Below are 21,586 nucleotides of genomic sequence, written 5' to 3'. Positions count from 1 at the left end.
TTTCAGTTGTGCATAAAAAGCAAGATACTTGAAGTAGTTAAAACATAATTTGTAATTATATTCTATTAACATATAAAAATTCAATTCAAACTATCTCTGAATTAGTGCATGTATGAACAGATTAGGCCCATTCATTCATTCTCTTGTTCTTTTTTAACTTTTTAAGGCCAGTATACACACAAATATGTGAGGAGTATTTTGGTTTAATCATCTCATGAAAAGCATTTAGTAGATATATGTTAGAAACTTTTATGAACAAAAAAAATAAAATAAAAAAATAACTACCCAAATATCGGTTTAGTAAGCTAATTCTTGCAGTGTTAGTTGCCTGGTCAAGTCCTCCCTTCAAAGTTCTAAGAAATTTGCTATGACTCTGCAATTATGAACACAAGCGACCATATATGTCATTTCATTAACAAAAGTTTAGATGAAATGATATAAATCATTAGAATAAAAGAACAAATGATAAAACAGTTATCCTTTTTTATTCTCCTAATAATTTGAAGAAATCGTGTCTTATAAAATTTTTGATTGGAAAAAAGGGAAACAAATGAATACCACTGAGTTCTTGACCTGTTGCACAATTGCAGTTTTTGAATAGGGTCTGAATTTTGCACCCAAGCTTATTCTTTGCCTCAGTTCTGCATAAGAAGTCAATGACTAAGAAATTGTTTTCAGCAGATTCTGATAATTCACTTGCTATTCTGGGACATGCTGCACAATTGCAAGGCCTGGAAGTTTTGAATAGGGTTTGAATTATAAGTTCTGCGTGAAACCTGAAAAGTCCAATGCCTGATAAATTCTCCAAGATATATCAAAACAAGATTATTGGTGTTGGTTCCTTCATTAAAAGTCAAATACCTGAAGTTGTTAAAGATGCCATCAAATTCCAACTTCTATCCAATATTCTCTCCTACTCATGTTTGTGGGACTGTATTTGGAATCCACTGATTAAAACAGAACAGATGTGCTGCCGCCTCAAGATTATAGGGACTTCACAACCAAATGCGGCAAGGACTATGGCTGTAGGAGGCAGAGAAAGTGACAAAATAACAAGCACTTGAAAAACCAAAAGTTCTTAAAATTGAGTGTAGCTCTGAAATTAACAACCTATAATTCAAAAAATGGGGGGGAAAGTAAGCAAAATGAGGGATCTTCAGGTCTTAGTTATTCAAGTAATAAATAAAATAATTATCCCATCAAAAGCAGTAACTAAACCATTAGTCATTTCTATATATCAATAGTTCAAATGAGAATTTAAAAATTAATCTTAATAGATATATAGACCTGCAAAATAAGCTAATTCCTGTAATGGCTGTTGCAAGATTAATTCCCCCCCTGGAAGCTAATAAACCGTCTCCGATTCTTACACAAATTCTGCAATTATTAAGAAGCAACCATACACGCATCGTATTATCAACATGCTCTTAGGTACATAGATATAAATCATTAGAAAAAAAAAAAAAAAAAAGGGGGGGGGGGGGGGGGATTGATTACATTATCCTAATTTTTCTTGTTCAAATAACTTTGTGAAGAAATCATGTGTGTAATTAACATTTTATAGACAGGAAAAAAAAAAAAGGCCGGAAAGAAAGAAAGAAAGAGAGTTTTAAATTGGTTTAGTTCAGCATAAGAAAGAGGTTGAATAGTTTTAAAAGTTGTCCAAAATATCAAAGACCCTAAAAAAACCAGTAGTTGATTTTTAATTTGGGATTATATGATAGATAAGGTAAGAATAGTTCAAAGGCCAAAATTTGCTTACCTCTGCATCACTTTGCAGTGAATTACTCCGTCTTTGGGATATTTAATAAAACTGCTTCTCTTACCTGTCACGTCTCAACCATCCTTACTCGTTCTATCTCTCTATGGCTTAAAAATTCCATGAACTCTATCCCCCATACTCATGTGGGGGGCCTATAGGCTGGCCTCTTCTTCGCAGTTATTAGAGAAAAGAACATGTGTAATGTTGCCCAATATCAAACAACATCTGCACAACAAAAAGTTAATAACCAAATGGGCTTTAGGAGGTAGACAAGTAGACAAATAGACAAAACACCAACCACATAGAAAATGAAAAGTTCCTAAGCTTGGATGCTGCTTTGAGCATTAATAACCCACCATAAAATAATACATAATGAAGTAAGAAAAGGAGGGTACTCTAAAATCTGTTAGATAATTTACCATTGGATTTGTGCATGTCCAGAAACACTAGACTAAATAAATCAACTAGTCTAATCTCATTTTATACTTCTGTCTTAAATGAATTCTCAATAAACATTTGAGAAAAGAACAAATTATTCAGCCTTATTGTCTCAACCCATAAACTAAATAATTCATTAGTTATTTACCAATTACCCAATGACATTGTGGAAATCAATTTCTAGTATATATAAGAACATGTTTTAAGCTTATATATAGAGAAAATAACTGACCAAACAGAATCCATTTAATAAGATAATTCCCACACTGTTAGTTGGCATGGTAGATACTCCCCTCAAGTGGTAAAAGTTTTTCTCTATTGCTGCAATTGTCAGCAAAGCAACCAAGTACATCAGCTCATAACTTAAAGTCAAAGATATAAACGCTATCCTTTCTTCTCCATATATGTGAAGATGTCATATATGCAATAGCAAGCCTTTGAACATACAGAAAGGAAACAAAACATAAAGAGATTTCCCAATTGTTTTTTAAGAGAGAGAAGATGATTACTATTGAGTCCACTACTTATCACACAATTTCAGGGCCAAAACTTTCTGAACAGGGTCAAAATTTTGAGCCAGGTTTGTTGTTGCCTTGATTTGTTCTGTGTCATAAATCAAGTGATCGAAAAGTTAAATACGCAATTGAGGATTCCACTCTTATGGTCTTTCCCTCCTACCCATGTTTTTCTGCCTCATGTTCACACAGGGACTCCACAACCAAAATTCAAGAAGCAAGGGCCACCGCTTTAGCAGAGAGAGATAGTTCTTAAACTTGGATGTTGTTGTTTTGAGTATAACAACCTATTACATAAAAATGGGTAAAGTAAGAGAAATCACAGTATCCTCTAATCTCAATTGGTATTCAAGCAAAAAGAAAAACCTTAATTGTGAAATTTTTAATTGAGTAACAGATAAAAATTCAATCCTATCTACCTTTGAATTTGTGCATGAATGGACAAATTAGACACATTCAGTCATTCTCTCATTCTTCTTTGACTTCAAAGTTTGTCTTCACATCAACAATTCAACATGTGAGGAAGCAAACAAATATTTTTTATTTAGTCATCTCATTAAAATTTTTAACCTTAGGAAACGATAGAATAAAAGAACTAATGAAAGACTTCAAAAAAAAAAAATTTCCTAATAATTTGAAGTAATCATCTGCATAGTTTTGAATAAAAGAACAAGAAGATTACCACTGAATTCTAGTTCTTGAGTCGTTGCACAATTGCAATTTTTGAAAAGGTTCCGAATTTTGAGGCCAAGCTTGTTCTTTATCTCAGTTGTTTCTGCATAAGAAGTCACATAACTAACAAGTTCTCCAAAATATTGCAAATCTGAAAAGGCACCAACAAGAAGAAGATAGATGCATACCTGAAGAAGAAGAGGCTGACTCTAACTCAGACTCAGACTCAGATTCTGCAATTATTAAGAAGCAACCATACACACATCATATTATAATCATGCTCTTAGGTACAAAGATATAAATCATTAGAATTAAAAGAAAGAAGAAAAAAAAGGGATGGAATAAGTTATCCTAATTTTTCTTGTTCAAATAACCTTGTGAAGAGAAATCAAGTGTCTAATTAACATTTTATAGATAGGAAATAGAAAAAAGACCAAAAAGAAGGAAAGAGAGTTCAGTTCAGCTTAAAAAAGAAATTGAATAGTTTCAAAAGTTGTCGAAAATATCAAAAACCCGGAAAAACCAGTAGTTGATTTTTAATTTGGGATTAAAAGATAGATAGATAAGATGCATACCTTAAGAAATTGTTCTAACCATCCACAAATACAAATGGGACATGGGCAATGAAGGGCCAATCTTCACCTATTTGCCTCTTGCATCTTTGCCCTAAGAGGGGACAACCAGAAATTGTCAACTCTATTAAAGGGAGATTGCGAATCTCTTGAGGAAGTGTAGTCAGATTGGGACAACCAGAAATGTACAACTCTTTTAAAAAGGTGAGATTGCGAATCTCTTGAGGAATTGACGTCAGATTGGGACTACCAGAAATGTACAACTCTTTTAAAGAGGTGAGATTGCGAATCTCTTGAGGAAGTGATGTCAGATTGGGACATCTCATAATTTTAAGGGTTTGCAGTGATGTGAGGATGCCTATCCAAGGGAGAGAAACTAGTCCATCGCAGCTTTGTATATAGAGTTCCTGGAGAGAAATGAGGTTCCGCAACCCCTCCTCTGGAAGAGAATCGAAATTGCTAATCTGATCTAATTGTAATTTCTGTAATTGAGAGAGAGGAAAGTAGGTTGGTGTGGTTGCCGCTCCCATTTTCATTTTCATTGTCTGCTCCAATACCTTCCAGCTACACCCACTCAATTCCAGCCTTTCTTTCAAATATGGAAATGCGGGCATATAAGTCAGGTTAGGGCATTTTTCAATCACTAATTCTGAGAGAGATGGAAGTAAGAGATGGCGTGGCTCATTATCATCATCATCTAAATTCCTCCACCATCCCTTCACTTTTAGGCAATATCTTATTTCAAGAGAAGATAAGGATGGGAAGAATGATGTTTTTGAAGAAGAAGAAGAAGAAGAGGAAGCTCCCAACACGTTACTAACACTCTCTTCATCTATCCATATGTATTCAAGTGCTTCCATTTCAACAAGAGTGACAAACTTGAGAAAAGGGAGTTGATTTAACAATGGGAGGTGCTGCAATCTCCTATTTTTATTTAATCCAAAATGAACAAGATTAGTGAGAGAAGAGACCCAACTTGGAATTCTCACACCCATATAATTCTGCAATTCCAACGCTATGAGATTTGGATGTGGCTGAAGCCCTTCCACTCGGAGGCATCCCACTCTAATAATAGTCGTTGAAGGTGATGTTTCTCCTTTAAATTTGCATCTTTACATTCCCGCGCCTCATCTTTTCCATGTCCCAGATTTTCAATTTGTAAATATCCTCCCAAGTTGCGTAGTTCCTTCAATTGACTTGGCCCATTGGATTTGGCCTTTTTTTTCTTATATGAACCACAATAGCCTTTTTTCACTTGGCCCTTGGAACCTTCCTTTCTCACAAAAACCCCTGGTAGTATTGTCACAAGATAAGTATGGTGTCTGATTTCAAGGGGCATACTGGTTAATTGGTCGTCATTTGAAAGACCCAGGAAACTGAACATATCAATTAATTGGCTGCAATATGTAATATCTAGAAACCGGAGATTGACCAACTTTTTAATGCCCTTGGGTAATTCTCTAAGCGAACGACAACCTCGTAGTATTAGTGTCTGTAAATTCAGCATCTTAGTAATGGAATTAGGGAGAATTTTAATATTATAATTTCCAGAAAGATCAAGGTATCTTAAATGCTTCAATTTCCCAATTGAATGTGGCACTACATGTAGTCCTAGATAACTCAAATCCAATGTGCGTAAATACTTAAGATTTGAAATGAATGCGTCACAATTCAAGTTGACCATATTCCCCCATACACTAGATGCTAGAACTGTGTGTAACTTCCTTCCATTAGGCATGGGGATTGTAAATTGGCTTGATGAATCCAAAAGATTATATGATACATGACGGACATTTTCAATAACATTTTCCCCACTTGAATTTAATATGACACTTTCCGTTCCAGACACAAGACATGCAAGATCATGCATTTTACATGATTTTATATTGCCCAGATAATCATTTTCTACCTCTTGAAAAAATGACCTCCAAAGTAATTCCATAAAATATTTTCTGCCAATATCCACAAAAGACTGCCTTGGACCTTCTAAGTCTAACACAATAAAGCCTTGTGCTGCCCAAAGATTAATAAGTGAAACTACATCAATCCTATAACCTTTTGGGAACAATCTACATTAAGCAAAACATAGCTTCAAATGTGATGGAAGGTGATCATAACTCAACTTAAGAGTTAATGAAATTTTATTTTCTTGTTGGGTTAATTTTGAGAGTTCATCATCTAAAAAAGATTGCCACTCAATTTCAGAGGTTTTACCATACAATATACTTCCTATTGTTCTTATAGCAAGAGGCACTCCAATACATTTTCCCACAATCTCTTTTCCTATGTCTATTATGCCTTGGTTCGATCTCTGTCTCTTTGCCTCCTTTAAATGCCATTTTTGTAAACAATGACCATGCCTTTTCTGGATCTAGGCCTTTAAGCTCATGAGGCGGAGTTGTGCCTGTTATGTCTGCCACCTTTATCGAGCGAGTAGTTACTACTATCCTACTTCCCCTTGCACCACCCATTAGTAAATTTTTTAAGAGAAGCCATTTATCAATGTCCTCATTCCACACATCATCTAGGACAAGAAAGTATTTTTTTCCATTAAGTTTTTCTCGAAGGTGATTTTGCAAAATCTCAAGGCTTTTTTCATACGTCCCACTTCCCAAAGATTCTAAGATTTGTTTCACTATATGTTTTAAATCAAAGTTATCAGAGATACAAATCCACAACTTCAGCTCAAAATTATATTTGACATTTTCTTCATTGTATATGAGTTGAGCTAGGGTAGTTTTCCCTAAACCTCCAATCCCAAGTATTGGAATAATTGACACATTTTCTACAAAGTTGGTATCTAAAAGAAGTTTTATAATTTCTTTCTTATCATCCTCTCTCCCAACCACATCTTCTTCCAATACAAAAGAATAAGTTTCTCTATCCTTATTCATGACTTGTGACTCTATGGGGCTTTCTTTAAAGTGGAATTTCGTCCTATCATCTGCAATGGCATTTAGTCTCTCCATAATGGCCTTTATTCTATGACCCATCTTAAGACTAAAAGCAAGCTGGTTTGAACTTGAAAAGAAAATGCGTACCTCCTTCGTCATCTTACTTCCAGTCATCACTTTGTGCTGCAAAGCTTCAGTGGAGAAATCATCCAGCACATCATCTGCATCAAGGAAGACATCTCTGAGCTTGTTGAGCCAGTCTTTGACCTCGTTGTTATGAGAACCCTGGTTTTCTGCATCTAGAAGCACAGCTTGGATTGTGGAAACCGTGCTCTTTAGCTTGTCAAGCTCATCTTTGACACCACAAGCCAGCTTGATCTCTTGGAGTGCTAAAGAACCTAGCACTTTTGACACATTCCCAACGAGGTTGGAAAGAACTCCTTCCACCATTTTTATTTTATTTTATTTTTTTTGTTTCTTTCAGGAATACTATGTGGATTCGTGGGATGATGAAATTGATGAGAGCTGTGGGTTATTGTTGTGTCCAGCTTAGAACAGCCACATTAATCTATATATATATATATACATATATATATATATATATATATATAAAAGTTTAAGCATAGGATTGATTGTTGTTACGCTCTAGTTGAGCCACATCATCGCTATGTCACAATTTTTTTTCCTACTTTTTTTGGGTTTCCACTTCACACATTCTCTTTAATCAATCTCATTTTCTCTCTCTCAACTCATCATCTTCCCAGCAAACAAACGCTAATGTTTATACTATTAATGACTTTCCCATTGAATCCAAATTGCTTTCAATTCAACAATCAATCATTCTCTCAAAAAAACGTGTTTTAGACTAGTTGAATACCTGCTACTTTCTCAAAAAAAAGTTGAATACCTGCTACAATTTCAAACTTTAATATATGTAGTTTTTTTTTAATTTTTTTAAATTTTTTTATTAATGAAATAAAATTTACTTTTTGAAGGCCTTTGAATGTATATAAATACAATACGTGTAATGTTTTTTTTTTATAGAACAATACTGGTAAGGTTATTAATAGTTTCAACTCTGTGCTACGGATGAATAGAATATCTTATATATTAGTAGTTTGGTTAATATATTAATAGTTTGGCTAATTATGTTAGTAAATTACAAATTTAACAGAATATCTTAAATAATTAGAGGATATTTTTTAATCTTTGTAGTAAATTATGAGAAATATCTTCTAATCTTTAATCAAGATATATTTTTAACATCTTTAAATACTGTTTTTGTTAAGATTGTTAAAAATTATGTAATTATTTTATTTATTTTCATATTAATTAATTATGACATCATAACGATTTGACCACTATGAGGAACAAATTTTTCTTTTTATTAGATTGTGTAATTTATGCTTGTTGAGAAACATCCTGAAAAAAATTTCTAGAACCACCACTGCCTCCATGTATATTTTATTAGATTGTGTAATTAAAAAAACACTGATTAAAGGAAAAATGACGAAATAACCTTAACAAAATAGTTAAGTCATTTTTTGGAATTTATACTCCAAACAATCATTTTTAAAATAGTTTATCCAAACGCTTAATGTAGTTTTAAAAATAAAAAACGTATATTTTCACATTTTTACCAAATCCTTGTCTGTGGTTTTTAAAATGATGTTTTAAAAACGCACATTTTAAAAACGCTTATTTTTAAAATGCACCCTTGTGAACAGCCTTTTAAAACGCACCCTTTTAAAACGTATTACAAATATTGTCATATATAATAATAGAAAGTAAAATGCAACACGTTTTCTTGCCCAAAAAAAAAATATTTATACAAACAATCAAGATATGGACTTCTTTACTTGCATAAAATATAATACATATATATATATATATATATAAATTACAATGTAATCACATTATTGTGTGATGAGTTTGAGACTATTACTTATAATTTTCAACTACTATTCTCATTCTTTACTTGGCAAAAAAGAATATGACGTCAAATGTTCCCACGCATTGACGGTCTGCAACTAGCATTTATAGTAAGCCTTGAGAAAAATCTTGTTGACCACTTTCCTTGTAATTGTTAATGGTGGTAGCTAGCACAAAGGATGGAATATAAATTTGGCATTTCAGTACGTATATACATCTGGGTGTGCATTTTTCTTTTTCCGTGGTTATATAATTACTAATATATGCCATTATTTAAGACTTTTTGACTCTTCAAAATTGAAAAAAAATTTCAATACAAACTAATTTGTCGCTAATTAATGGCTACAATTATTACTCAATATTTTTTTATTAGATGTGAAATTTGAAAATTCCACCATAGAATTATATTTTCTCCTTTTATTCTTCATATTTACAAAATATCTAGGAAATTAAAGATCAACAACTAAGTCATTAATTAAATATTTAAATTTCATGTTTTTGTAGTCTGAATAATGCACAAAAAAAAAATTATAAATCAAACAGTAAACTATATCTGATTGACACGAAATTTGATATCATATTGAGAGCATAAAGAATATGTAATCGAACAATTTGATTTTCAAAATTTATAACAATGTTAATTTTTTTAGTGAAAGTGATAGTCACTTTTACTTTTTATAATATTATAATCAATTTGTTAGTATTATTGTTTGTTTGTAATATTGTTAATTAAAAGTATTAAACAACGACTTTATTTGTTATTTGGTGTGCATTATATATGGGTACATCAAAACAACTTTCAATATAATTTTAAACATACTGAATATCAATCAAAACTCTTTCCAATCAGAGTCTTGAAAAACTACTGGATATCATAATAAAAACAAGGCTTTCAGACTCGGACTGGACCGGGAAAATTGGAAACGGGATGAAAACCGGTTTTTTAAGCATAAAGAGCCGAATTTTTTGTTAATTCTGTGAATCTCTAAAACCGGGGTTAGACTGCACGAATCGGTGGCAAGAACCATGTGGTCCAACCCCTTAGCATTTTTTTTTTTTAATAAAAACAACTTAATACAATTTTATTCTACTTAATTAAATTATTCATCTCTTACAAGGAATAAAAATCCTTTAAAGATATTCAACTTCACTTCAAAAATTAATCATAAATTTTAATGTTTTCATGGTTATTATTTTATTTTATTAACTTTCTTATTTAATTATAAAATATATGCTTGAAAATCATTAAATTTCCCTCACATATATAGATATATTAGTCAATTTTGCTAGTTTTATAAATTTAATTTCTATATTTAGGCTTTAATTAATTATTAAATTAATTATGACATCATCACGGTTCGACCTCAAAAACCTTGAATCTCTCCCTTTTACGGGTTCAATGAACGGTCCGGGTTTGAAAACCTTGAATAAAAGAGTTCAAATTAAGTGAATATGGTTTTATTTCTAGTTCAATTTAAATGAGAACTTAATCCACCCAATGCTCTATGGTTTATTTTTTGTGACTAAGTAATGAATGGAAAGCAATAATGCTGAAGTTTTAGGTTTGATAATGAGAAAGAATGGATAACTTGTGGTAGAAGGAAATTCAAATGGGGAAAAGTCATATACAATGTCTGGCCCTATTTGGCAAATAGCACAGTTTTAGCAAAATTATAGGAAAAAAGCACTTTGACAAAGTTATTTAGTTAGGTAGCATATTTTTTGAAAGTTCCAAGCCGTACGGAATCCACTGCTTGACATGCTACGCGAGTTGCTTAGAACTCGTGTTTCAAAATGTGCTACATAACTAAATAACTTTGTCAATAAGCGTTTTTATTAAAAAATTAATTTCTAAAATTGTGCTATTTAGCAAATTGCGCCTACACTGTGGCCTACTTGCTCACAATACAATACATTCATAAAAATAAAAAAATAAAGATATTCAAATGCATATGGAGGAAAGGTGAATGGTTGGCTAGTTGCTCAATCAACGTTGCATTTTCTTTGGACAAAATGGGCTTTTGCCCTTTTTGGGCAAAGTAATCAGTCATTTGCCCTTCTTCCCAAACTAAATAGGGAAATACCCCTCTTTTGAAAATCGTGTTTCTTAAAATCGAGTTAAAAAAAAAAAATTTCTGGAGCCCTATAGCGACGTTTTTAAGGACCTATAGTGACGTTTTAAGAACCTATAGTGACGTTTTATAACTTGATATTCATGAAATCGAGTTATAGGCAATTCTATTGCCTATAACTCGATTTTATGGATATCAAGTTACAAAACGCCACTATAGATCCTTATAAACGTCACTATAGGTCCTTGAAAACGTCGCTATAGGGCTTAAATCGATTTTTAAAAACTCGATTTTCAAAAGAGGGGCATTTCCCTATTTAGTTTGGGAAGAAGGGCAAATGACTGATTAGTTTGCCCGAAATGGGCATTTGGCAATTTTGTCCCATTTTCTTTAGACAAGATAATCGGGACTAGTTGACATGCCCACAAATCAAGCTAACAATGCGCTGTCGTGTCAACTAGCTACCTTGGTCAACAAAATAATGTTCTTTTAAAATTACGCGTCATATCATATTCTTCTTAACTACATGAAAGAAACTCTATAACTGAAAGAAACATTAAAAAAATTAAAATAAGCTTGACCATCTCTACGTTCTCTCCACTTTGTGTGTGTGTGTTTTTTTAATAAAAAAAATTGAAGGTAATATGTAGAGTTGGATGAATCAACTTTAGTATTTGAGGTAAAATTCTTATTATTATGAATCTTGTCTTTTTTTCTTTTTTCTTTTTTGAAAGGGGAATCTTGTCTTTTTACTTGAGAATGTAGAAGCTTAATTTGATGTTATAAATGCGACACCCAACTTGTCCTAAAAAATAAAACCCTCACACGATACTCAGAGCAAGTTGTCCTACACACTTACCACAAAGACGTAGAAAAGAAAAGTCTTTCATGTAAGATACTGTTAAAAGTAAAAATATACTTCTAGCCTCATCACATGCGTTCCGTGCCTGCATGAGGCTCTTTTTTTTAAGGTTTAGTGTCATAATTTTCCAATAATCCTAATTTAAGATTTACATGTATGTTTAATAATGTTATGAATTTGCGAAACACTGATACAGCAAGAAATGTCACAAAGCTAGCTTCAAAAAAGAACACATCTTTACACATGAACATATGATTACAAGTGTTTGAGAGGTAAATCTATATGTTTTACTTATATCATATTTGGTTCTCTACACGAACTGAGCTCCTAGAATTCGACTTGTTGCGATGACATTTAAAACTTCATATTTTTAGTTGTAATATATTTTCTTGGCACTGCTATTTTTTGTCCATTATCTTCTTCAATAAATTGTATTTTCTTGGAATTGCTATTTTACAAAGTTAGAGGGAGAACAATATAAAGATAATTTGTAAAGCTCCGCATCAATTTGGGATTAAACTTTAGAATTCCTCTGCCTAGAGAATGATTTGGGCATGGAGTCGGTGATGTGGAAGTTTACTTGTCTCCAAGCGTGAGAGGTGCAGCATAACCCAGATGATGAAATAGATTTACACAAATTCTCTCTCATCTTCCACTTCACAAGTACCAATTCTATTAATTTCACTTGCTCTTGGATAAATTCTTTCACTTCTTATACGTGTGGCAGTGTCCTGAAGCTTAAATACTAAAAAAAAAAAAAAAAAAAAAAAAAAAAAAAAAAAAAAAAAAAAAAAAAAACCAATAAAGATTTATTGAATATTCCCAAAATTTACACACGCACAAAAAAAAAAAAAATCATACAAAGAGGAACAATTTTATATCTACAAAACTATTCCATTAAGTTAAATTCTACCGAAAAAAGAAAACTGTATAAATTATAAAAAAGAAATACATTTTTGTTTCAACGTGGATTTCTAATTCTCCTCATGATTTGCTCCGTTTGGGGCACAAAGAGTAGGAAGAATTGATCTTATACTCTGTTGTTGTTGGTCAAGAATTTCTTTGCTGTTGAGACATGATTGTAGCATACATAGATTTTTACACAAACTACCAAAAAAACAGAGGACTAGAAACCAAACATATCAAATTGTACGTATTAAAGAAAATAGCAAGTATTTGCTACGCCAAAGGGTGATGAGTCTTGATTTTTTTTTTTTTTTTTTAAATTCATGAAACACATTCACGAATTACAATTTTAAAAGAAAAAGAAAAGGGTGATGAGTCTTGATTTTTTAGTCACACCTTATCAAAGGGCAGGTTAGTTTTAGAAATTTTACCTCTAATAAGGAGGGTAATTTTGGAAATTTACTCCTAACCATAGGGCATGTTAGTACATAATATTTTTAACATTAATTCAATAAAGTTAGTCAAACGAATGTGAAGTGGGGAAAATGTTTTTTCCTAAAAGTTTGGGTGGAGTGTTATTTCATCAAATCTTAAGGGATGATAATTTAGTTACCCAATATAAAAAATAAAAGGAAAAAGAAGCTAGTCTATTCTCTCCTCTCTCTAAGAAATTATTATAATCGCTCAGCAATTTTAGAAAGAGTCCGAATTTGGTAAGGAAGGGGTATAAAACTCATGTTTTACACCATCCAATAATAGATTGCCACATCAACATTTTACTTAAAATTCATTTCATTCTACCACAACTAATAATATCTTGATAAACTCTCAATTTGGTTGGATTTATATATGGGTATTAGAATTGATTGGATGTTTTTAAATATGTGATAAGATGATGTGACATGTTGAGATTAGAGGGGTAAAAACATGAGTTTTACACTATATCCTTACATAATTTAATCTCTTTTAGAAATACTCTCACACAAAACTCAGAGTAAGTTGTCATCCGAAAGACGTAGAGAAACAGAAGTCTTTCAAGTAAAATATTGTTAAAAATAAACTATCAAAGTTTTGTTACTAGTTTTTATTAATTTAGGGGTTTTAAATAATTTAATGATGAAATATCAAGTTACGGTTTTATATAAGCTGATTTGTTTTTGTTTTTTTTTTTTTTTATGTGAAATACCTTGATGTGCATATCTTGAAAATGGGGTAGGCTAATATAATCCTTGGTTGATGAAAACTAAAGTCATTTAAAATGTAGCAACAATTGAGTTGCAGACACCACTTTTTTTTTTTTTTTTTTTTGGTGAAATAGTTACAACATGTTTACAAAACCTCACAATTTGAACTCTTTATCTCCTAAATCTTGAAGTACTATTATTAAGAATAAAAAAAAATAAAATAAAATAAAAAAAAAAAACTCTAAGTACTTTGTACATGGGAAAATATCAATTAAACTACAAGATACCTATTAGACACAGTAATTCCTGATTTATTGTAATCGGGCCTTGCGTGAACATACACTTTTTCCAATTTCAACTCTATTGAAATAATATTTTGTTTGATAGTCAACTATGTTGATACTTACACCACATGCATTCAAAACTGAAATAAAACACAGGTGGAAATCGGGATTAGTTGCTCGATCAACACTAAATTTTCTTTAGAAAAGATAATCTATTGGGACTAGTTGCTAACAATGTGCTGCCTTGTCCTCCAAACAATTTTTGTTTTAAAATTAGGCATGACAGTTTCTTCTTAATAGGTAATTAAAAAGCTGAAATAAACATTAAAGAAAAAAAAAAAATCAAGCTTGTCCATTCTCTCCATTTTTTTTAGCCGCCCAACAATTATAGAAATATTCTCCCACGATACTCGGAGGAAAGTTGTCCTCCTGCACTGACTCACAAACAAATCAATCTAAGAGCAATTATATTAGTTGATGTAAAATTGTGCAAAATGGAAAAAGGTGCTCATTTTAAACAATATGAGCCAAAAAAATACTCACATCAGTGGGTGTAAACTTGTGTATAAATGCAAGTTGCTACAGTACCCATGCAGATATGCACGGGTACTGTAGCATGTGCATATAATTTTTTATCAATTTTTTCTCTCTCCTCTCTATACTTGACTCTCAGCTCCCTCTCTCTCTCAGGCGCACAACTCTCTTTTTCTTCCTCTCATCGATATTTCTTCCTCTCATCAATCTTTCTTCCTCTAGCTTCCGTCGATCGCCACCACCGCCGATCACTCTTTCTTCCTTTGTTTCTCGTTGTTTTCGGGTTGAATGGGCTTGATTAGTGGGTTTCGGGTTGAATGGGGTTGAATGTCTCTCCCCATTGCCATTGCCACCGCTTGCCTTTGGAGGCGTCAATCTTGTTTCTCGTTCTCGCCATCGCCACCAGAGGTGTCGATGTAAACCATCGATCTTGTTTCTTGTTCTCGCCATTGCCACCGGAGGCGTTGATCTTGTTGCTCAAGGCGAGACGTCGATCTTGATAAGTGGGTTTTGATCCATTTTGCTGGGTTTGTTTTTCTGGTTTTTTGCCAGTGGATTGTGTGGATTCCGGTGTGATACCGGTGTGGATTGTGGGTGTGAGTCGGTGGCTGTGTGGGTAAAGAAATGAACATTTCATTTGAATAAATGTGTATAATAGACAAACTGATATGGGTGTTTTGTAAAAATAAGTGTGTAAAATAGAAAAAGTAGGTTTTAGATGTGTAAGATGGAAAAATTTATGCACAAGCTGATGTAATTGCTCTAACAATGCGCTGCCTTTGTCAAATAAATAATGTTCTTTTAAAATTACGCATGTCGTATCATGTTCTTAATTAGTACATTAAAGAAACTCTATAACTGAATCAAACATTAAAAATTAAAAATAAGCTTGGCCATCTCTACGTTCTCTCCACTTTTTTCTTTTTTCTTTTTTTAATAAAAAAAAATTGAAGGTAATACGTAGAGTTGGATGAATCAACTTTAGTGTTTGATGTAAGAAGATTCTTACTCATTATGGATCTTGTCATTTGCAATCTTGTCTTTCGATTGAGAATGTAGAAGCTTAATTTGATGTTATAAATGCGACACCCAATTCTAGTCAAGCATTGGTTGGCAAGTAAAGAATAAAACTTGTACTTTAAGTCTGTTAACATTGATTAACTATATGGTTAATTTAGAGTTTAGCCTCCTATAAGTACTTACGTTGGGTCTATTGTAATGTATAACTCAATATAGTGAACATGTTTTTGTCCAGAGCTTTTATCGGTGGACGTAGATCATTAGGCCAAACCATTTAAAATCAAAAAAATAATTTTCTATTAAGTTTTTAGATACTTGTCTATTAGGCTTTTGCTTATTTCTGATAGCTTATTTATATATAGTGTATATTAATTAAAAGATATGATTTTTTATAATTTTTATGATATATGTGTTATTAAAAAAAAAAAAAAAGCCAAAAGCTAGTTTTTCATTAAAATCGTTAAAGAGAACAAAAATTAAAATGTACCAAAGGCATAGGAAGGCCAGAGAATAAGTGGCAGCCAATCTGGATAAAGGTGAACCCCCAGGACCTTAGGCTTAGACAAATAAATTGATATATGCCCCCCCAGAAAAGCGCCATCGAGAAATTTATCCTTAGAGCTAGTTTATTTTTAAAATAATAAAAAAACCTAAAACAAAAGGAAAATACGAAAAAAAATGAATTTTAAAGCAAATCCCAAAACACACAAGAGCATCCACAGCAATGGAGCTAAAAATTTAGCTTTTTACCTCCACCAAAAGTTACTTTATCTATTTTACCTACATACATGCTGCCGCAATAGATTTATTTTATCTTTTAACACAATAAAATAATATAAACATTACAATAAAATAATATATCCACTACAATAAACAACAGTCACAACCACCTTCAACCGCCACCGCCACCGCCATCGCCGCCGCCGCCGCCGCCACCACTGCCACTGCCACTGCCGCCGCCGCCACCGCCGACAACTCTTTTTCCACCACTGTTGCTGCCACCACCGCCACTGATGACTCTTTTTCCATCGCCGCCGCCGCCGCATGATAGCAAATAATCCTCTAATGTGTTAACAAGTGATTTTTTTTAACCCCAAATTATACTCGTACATTTTTTTTTACTAAAACAATTTCTCAATTACCATGATAGCCTATTATCATCTCAATTGTCCAGAAGCAACCTTGGAACAATGTGAACTATGAAATGAAGGAACTTTATAAGAAAACATATAAAATAGAATACATATTATAGCAAGAACAATGTAGTCCAAGATTTGCTCACATATATAACTCAAACCAAATTAAATAAAACTCACACACTCGCACAAGTTCCTATGACTCATACTTCTCAACATACAAAAAAGAAAATTCCTACGACTCGCCTTGCGATTGCCATAAATGTTCAATAAGGTCCGACTGGAGTTGAAAATGAATTTCTCGGTCTCTAATGCATCCATGCCTCTCAATGTATGACAAAAATTCATCACTTTGTTCACGTAACATTTGCAGAGGAGGATTATCCACTCCATCATTTTGTTCATAATCTAAATCTACCACTTCATTATTATCCCGCTCATCTTCAACAATCATATTATGGAGAATTATGCACGCTTTCATGATCTTTTTGAGTGTTTCAAGATGAAAAAATCGTGCAGGTTCACGGACAATTGTGAAACGTGCTTGAAGCACTCCAAATGCATGCTCAACATCCTTCCTATACGCCTCTTAGGCTGCTGCAAATAATTTATACTTCTATCCTTGTGGAGCTGGGATTTTTTTCACAAATGTTGCCCACTTTGGATATATGCCATCAGCAAGGTAATATCCCATAGTGTAGTCATGACCATTAATTGAGTAATATATTGTAGGAGCACGTCTTTCAACAAGTTCATTAAATACATGAGATCGCTTTAACACATTAATATCATTATTTGACCCAGATAACCCAAATAATGCATGCCATATCCAAAGATCATATGATGCTACTGCCTCCAAAATAATAGTAGGCTCATGAATATGACCACAATATTGACCTTTCCATGCAGATGGACAATTTTTCCACTTCCAATGCATGCAGTCAATTGAACCTAACATACTTGGAAAACCTTGACGTTTGCCGTGAGCTAACAGTCTAGCAATGTCTTCATTGTTTGGCTTTCTCAAGTATTCTTCAGAGAAAACATCAATTACCGCAGTAACAAATTTTTTCAAACTTTCTAATGCAGTAGTTTCTCCAATCCGCACATATTCATCTATCAAATCACCCGATACTCCATACGCAAGCATTCTAAGTGCAGCAGTTATCTTTTGTAATGAAGATAAACCAAGTTTGTTGGTACTATTTCTTTTTTGGACAAAATAAGAGTTATGAGCTTCAACTTGAGATTGAATACGAAGAAAAAGAGAACGCTTCATCTGAAATCTCCTACGAAATAAAGTGGATGGATATACTGGTGTGGGAGCAAAATAATCAAGAAAAAGCCTCTCATGGCCTACCAAATGATTACGTTGGATAGAACGAAGACGACGCTTAGGTTGTGATGCTTTCATAACAAGTTCTTCGATTATCTCATCTTCATCTGAGTCATCAAGAAGGAACTTGAGAAACAAAAAGTGATTCATGGATGCAACCTTCAAGACAATTGGAAATCAATTATTACTATAGATGCAAGATTAAAATTAAGTGACATAAACCACAACAAAATGAATATAACTAATTCACGTACAAATCACAACACAAACACATACATCTAAAAAAAAAAAAAAAAAACTTGGAAATACTATGAATGCTCATTGTTCATAGATTTATTCTAAGATCTGTCATCTCAAAACCAAGCATATGATACTAATAATGTTCAATGAATAGAAATAATTGGATGACACACACTCATAGTGGCTGTAACAGCAAGATATATAATAACAAAATATATAATAGGCACTCATAGTGGCTGTAATACTCATAGTTGATCAAATAATAGTTTCATTAGATCAAAAAATTATATCAATGCCTATCACAAGATCAAATGGAACTTAACAAAAGATAAAAAAAGATTGCACTTCAAGTCACAACACAAATACATACATATAGTTTAAGATAATTCATCAAGTGACATAAGCCACTACTGAATACATAAGCCACTACAAAATACATAAAAGTCTAAACTACATCCAAAATACAATTAAACCCATTAATTACGTGATCTTCATTTTACCATGATTTCCTCTTTGAGTTGTTTATAAAAAGCTTTTTGTGTTCTGGTTAAGCCACTTGTATCTATCATCATGATTCTCTTTTCCTCTAACCTTTCTTCCCGCTCACATTTTTTCTTCTCAATCATCATTCTTTCCTTCTCAATCTTAAGTTTTTCTTCCCTACTTTCCTTTTCAATCGCAAGTTTTTCCCTCTCAAAAGACATTTTTTCCTCTTCCAACTGAGTTACATCCTCAATCAATTTCAATTTTTTGTTCAAATATTCCCCTATATCTTTTCCGATGGCTTTGTTCTTTCGGATGGCCTTTTCAGCCTTCCTACCAATAGGTCTCTCAAAATTAGAAGTATCACCAAGTCCAGACCCACAATCCCCTTCACTAATAGATATTGCCTCTGAAGTTGGAGGCACGGATGATCTCGATCTAGCATTGTTAGGATCGGCAAACTTTGGTTGGTCCTTTAACATGAGCCAACAATGGTCAAGAAGAAAGGGTTTCTTGTGCTCCTCTAAATACAAAGCCTTCGTATTGATAATCTAAAAAAAATTAAAACAAATATAACATGATTAATATCTTCAAACTATTGGTGAATGGACATTTTAACACTATTATAATATAATTTATACCTTATCTTCTTCGGTTATACCACTTTGATGAAGTGCGTTAATTTGAGCCATACACCCAGCAAACTTATTTGTCTTTTCACTAATCGTACCCCAACGACTTAGCAAGGAGATAACAGTACGTGTGGTATCGGATGTATTGTATTGCATAAAATATTCCCAAACTTTTTGACGAAAAGTATTTTGTGTTTGTTCATTACTGTTTATGGTATCAACACTAGTATTAAGTCATGCTGCCACTAAGAGTTTATCTTCTTCTACAGTAAAGTGAGAGCCCCATTTTCCTTTTGTAGAAGAGGCATTTTCAACTTATGGTGGTAGAGGTGGAGAATCAAAAACTGACACAGGAGTATTTTGAGACGTTCCCAAAAATTGTGAGTCAATTTCTATATCCCCGTTCATGATACCCGTGATAAATGTTAGGTCTCTACATAACTCTATGTCCCTATGTGACTCCATAAAATTAGAAAAAATATATATAAACTTCCCTGCACACAGAAAATTTCCAAACTAACATTTATATCAATACGACAAATTACAGAGATAAATTACACAACAAACTTACATTTATATTACATTTATAGACAAATTACAAATTACAAAGACCACACAACAAATTACAGTGACCCAATACATTCATGTGGTTTTGTGCAATACAACAATTTATAGAGACCACCCAAACGTAACTCTGGTTTTGTGCAACACAACAAATTACAGTGACAACAAAACATATAAACTTTCCTGCACAAATTACAGAGACCACAGAATCCAGACAACAAATCCCTGCAAACAGAAAATTTCCAATACAGAGACCACAGAATCCACACAACAAATTCCTACAAACAGAAAATTCCCAAAACATTCCTCCATTCAAATGTTATACCCAGCAAAAACAGCAAAAAAAATAACACCATTTGCCCAAATCAACATAGCAACAACATCATTTTTCACCACAAAATCACACTAAACCTAGAAAAATTTAGCCATGAAAAAATTCACTACAAAAGAAAAGAGAGAGCACTGACCTAAAGTGGATCGGTTGGGACAACGACGGCGACGGCGTGGGCTGGGCTGGGACGGCGACAGCGTGGAGAGCTTGATGAGTGAGATGAGAGCTTGATGAGTGAGAGAGATAAGAGCTTGCGAACGGACGGCGTGGGTTGCGCTGGGAGGGCAACGGACAGCGTGGGCTAGGGCTGGGACGGCGACGGTGATGAGTGCTTGATGGAGTGAGAGAGATGAGTGAGGGAGATGAGAGCTTGCGACGGCGTGGGCTGGGATGGGCTGGGATGGCGACGGTGATGAGTGCTTGATGGAGTGAAAGAGATGAGTGAGGGAGGTAGCTTGCGACGGCGTGGGTTGGGCTGGGCCGGGCTGGGACGGCGACGGACAACGTGGGCTGGGGCTAGGATGGTGACGGTGATGAGTGCTTGATGGAGTGAGAGAAATGAGTGAGGGAAATGAGTGTTTGTCTATTTGATGATTGAGGGAGATGAGTGATCTGAGTGCACGGTGAAGAAATGAAATAAAAGAATGAAAAAAATAAGATTAGTTTTATTGTTTTATTCGGTAGTGGGATTAAATTTTTTTTTAGATGAGTGCTACAGTGCACATTTATAGATAGATGTGCACTATAGCAAATAAGCTAAATTTTATACATTTGGCTCCACTGCTGCAAGCCCTTTTTGCTATATTGGTGGAGCTAAAATAGCATTATAACTTTTTAGCTCCACTGCTGCAAATGCTTTAACAGCAATCCACCTAACAAAAGTGGACGGAAGGACAAAATTGAAACAAACAAAAGCTAAATAGATAAAATAAATAAAATAAAGGATTGGCTAATTAAAAACCAAAATACTATAATTTATAATTTATGATTTAGCCCAAAATTAAATAGGCCGACTTGATATGGGTCTCTATCTTTTGAATTGTAAGAGGTGTACGTGTAAGGCATGTTCTCGTGGCATGTCCTTGTGAGCAAAGCCCTTAATGGGGCTGGCTCTTTTCTTTCTTGCATAGGTCATCTTGTTAAAGACGCTTTGTCTATTACGAGTTCTTTACGAACATGCTTTCTCTCATGCTATGAGGTAGGGTAATGTTGTTGTT

General features: G+C 33.3%; 5 protein-coding genes across 6 annotated transcripts in view; all 5 read right to left on the bottom strand.

Annotated features, from left to right (window-relative positions):
- Positions 1–285: 285 nt before the first annotated feature.
- LOC115952271 (putative disease resistance protein RGA4) overlaps positions 286–21,586 on the bottom strand; it is a 54,571-nt gene continuing 33,270 nt past the window's right edge. Inside the window, exons 3-4 of one of the 2 annotated variants that reach the window (XR_004083319.1) lie at positions 559–731; positions 286–373 (exon numbers count right to left, since the gene is read on the bottom strand). The gene's annotated coding sequence lies outside the window, so the exon portion shown is untranslated. The remainder of the gene's footprint in view (positions 374–558; positions 732–21,586) is intronic. The other variant, XR_004083320.1, reaches the window with a different exon arrangement.
- LOC115952274 (putative disease resistance protein RGA4) lies at positions 2,460–5,302 on the bottom strand. The gene is made up of 6 exons (XM_031069370.1): positions 3,963–5,302; positions 3,576–3,620; positions 3,398–3,490; positions 3,135–3,210; positions 2,710–3,002; positions 2,460–2,521 (listed from the first exon to the last, which is right to left on the bottom strand). Exon 1 carries the CDS (start codon positions 4,952–4,954, stop codon positions 3,977–3,979), a length of 978 nt encoding a protein of 325 aa, XP_030925230.1. The 5' UTR covers positions 4,955–5,302; the 3' UTR covers positions 2,460–2,521; positions 2,710–3,002; positions 3,135–3,210; positions 3,398–3,490; positions 3,576–3,620; positions 3,963–3,976.
- On the bottom strand, positions 4,975–7,303 carry LOC115951869 (putative disease resistance protein RGA3). The gene is made up of 2 exons (XM_031069000.1): positions 6,186–7,303; positions 4,975–6,028 (listed from the first exon to the last, which is right to left on the bottom strand). Exons 1-2 carry the CDS (start codon positions 7,301–7,303, stop codon positions 4,975–4,977), a joined length of 2,172 nt encoding a protein of 723 aa, XP_030924860.1.
- Positions 16,540–17,264, bottom strand: LOC115951868 (aspartate, glycine, lysine and serine-rich protein-like). The gene is made up of 2 exons (XM_031068999.1): positions 17,030–17,264; positions 16,540–16,709 (listed from the first exon to the last, which is right to left on the bottom strand). The coding sequence occupies exons 1-2, from the start codon at positions 17,262–17,264 to the stop codon at positions 16,540–16,542; spliced, it is 405 nt and encodes a 134-aa protein (XP_030924859.1).
- On the bottom strand, positions 17,400–19,534 carry LOC115951867. The gene is made up of 3 exons (XM_031068998.1): positions 19,484–19,534; positions 19,088–19,393; positions 17,400–18,278 (listed from the first exon to the last, which is right to left on the bottom strand). The coding sequence occupies exons 1-3, from the start codon at positions 19,532–19,534 to the stop codon at positions 17,400–17,402; spliced, it is 1,236 nt and encodes a 411-aa protein (XP_030924858.1).

The sequence above is a fragment of the Quercus lobata genome, chromosome 7, assembly GCF_001633185.2.
Source record: "Quercus lobata isolate SW786 chromosome 7, ValleyOak3.0 Primary Assembly, whole genome shotgun sequence".
Classification (NCBI taxonomy): domain Eukaryota; kingdom Viridiplantae; phylum Streptophyta; class Magnoliopsida; order Fagales; family Fagaceae; genus Quercus; species Quercus lobata.
The sequence above is the reverse complement of the archived record's forward strand: the minus strand, read 5'-3'. Positions and strand labels throughout refer to the sequence as shown.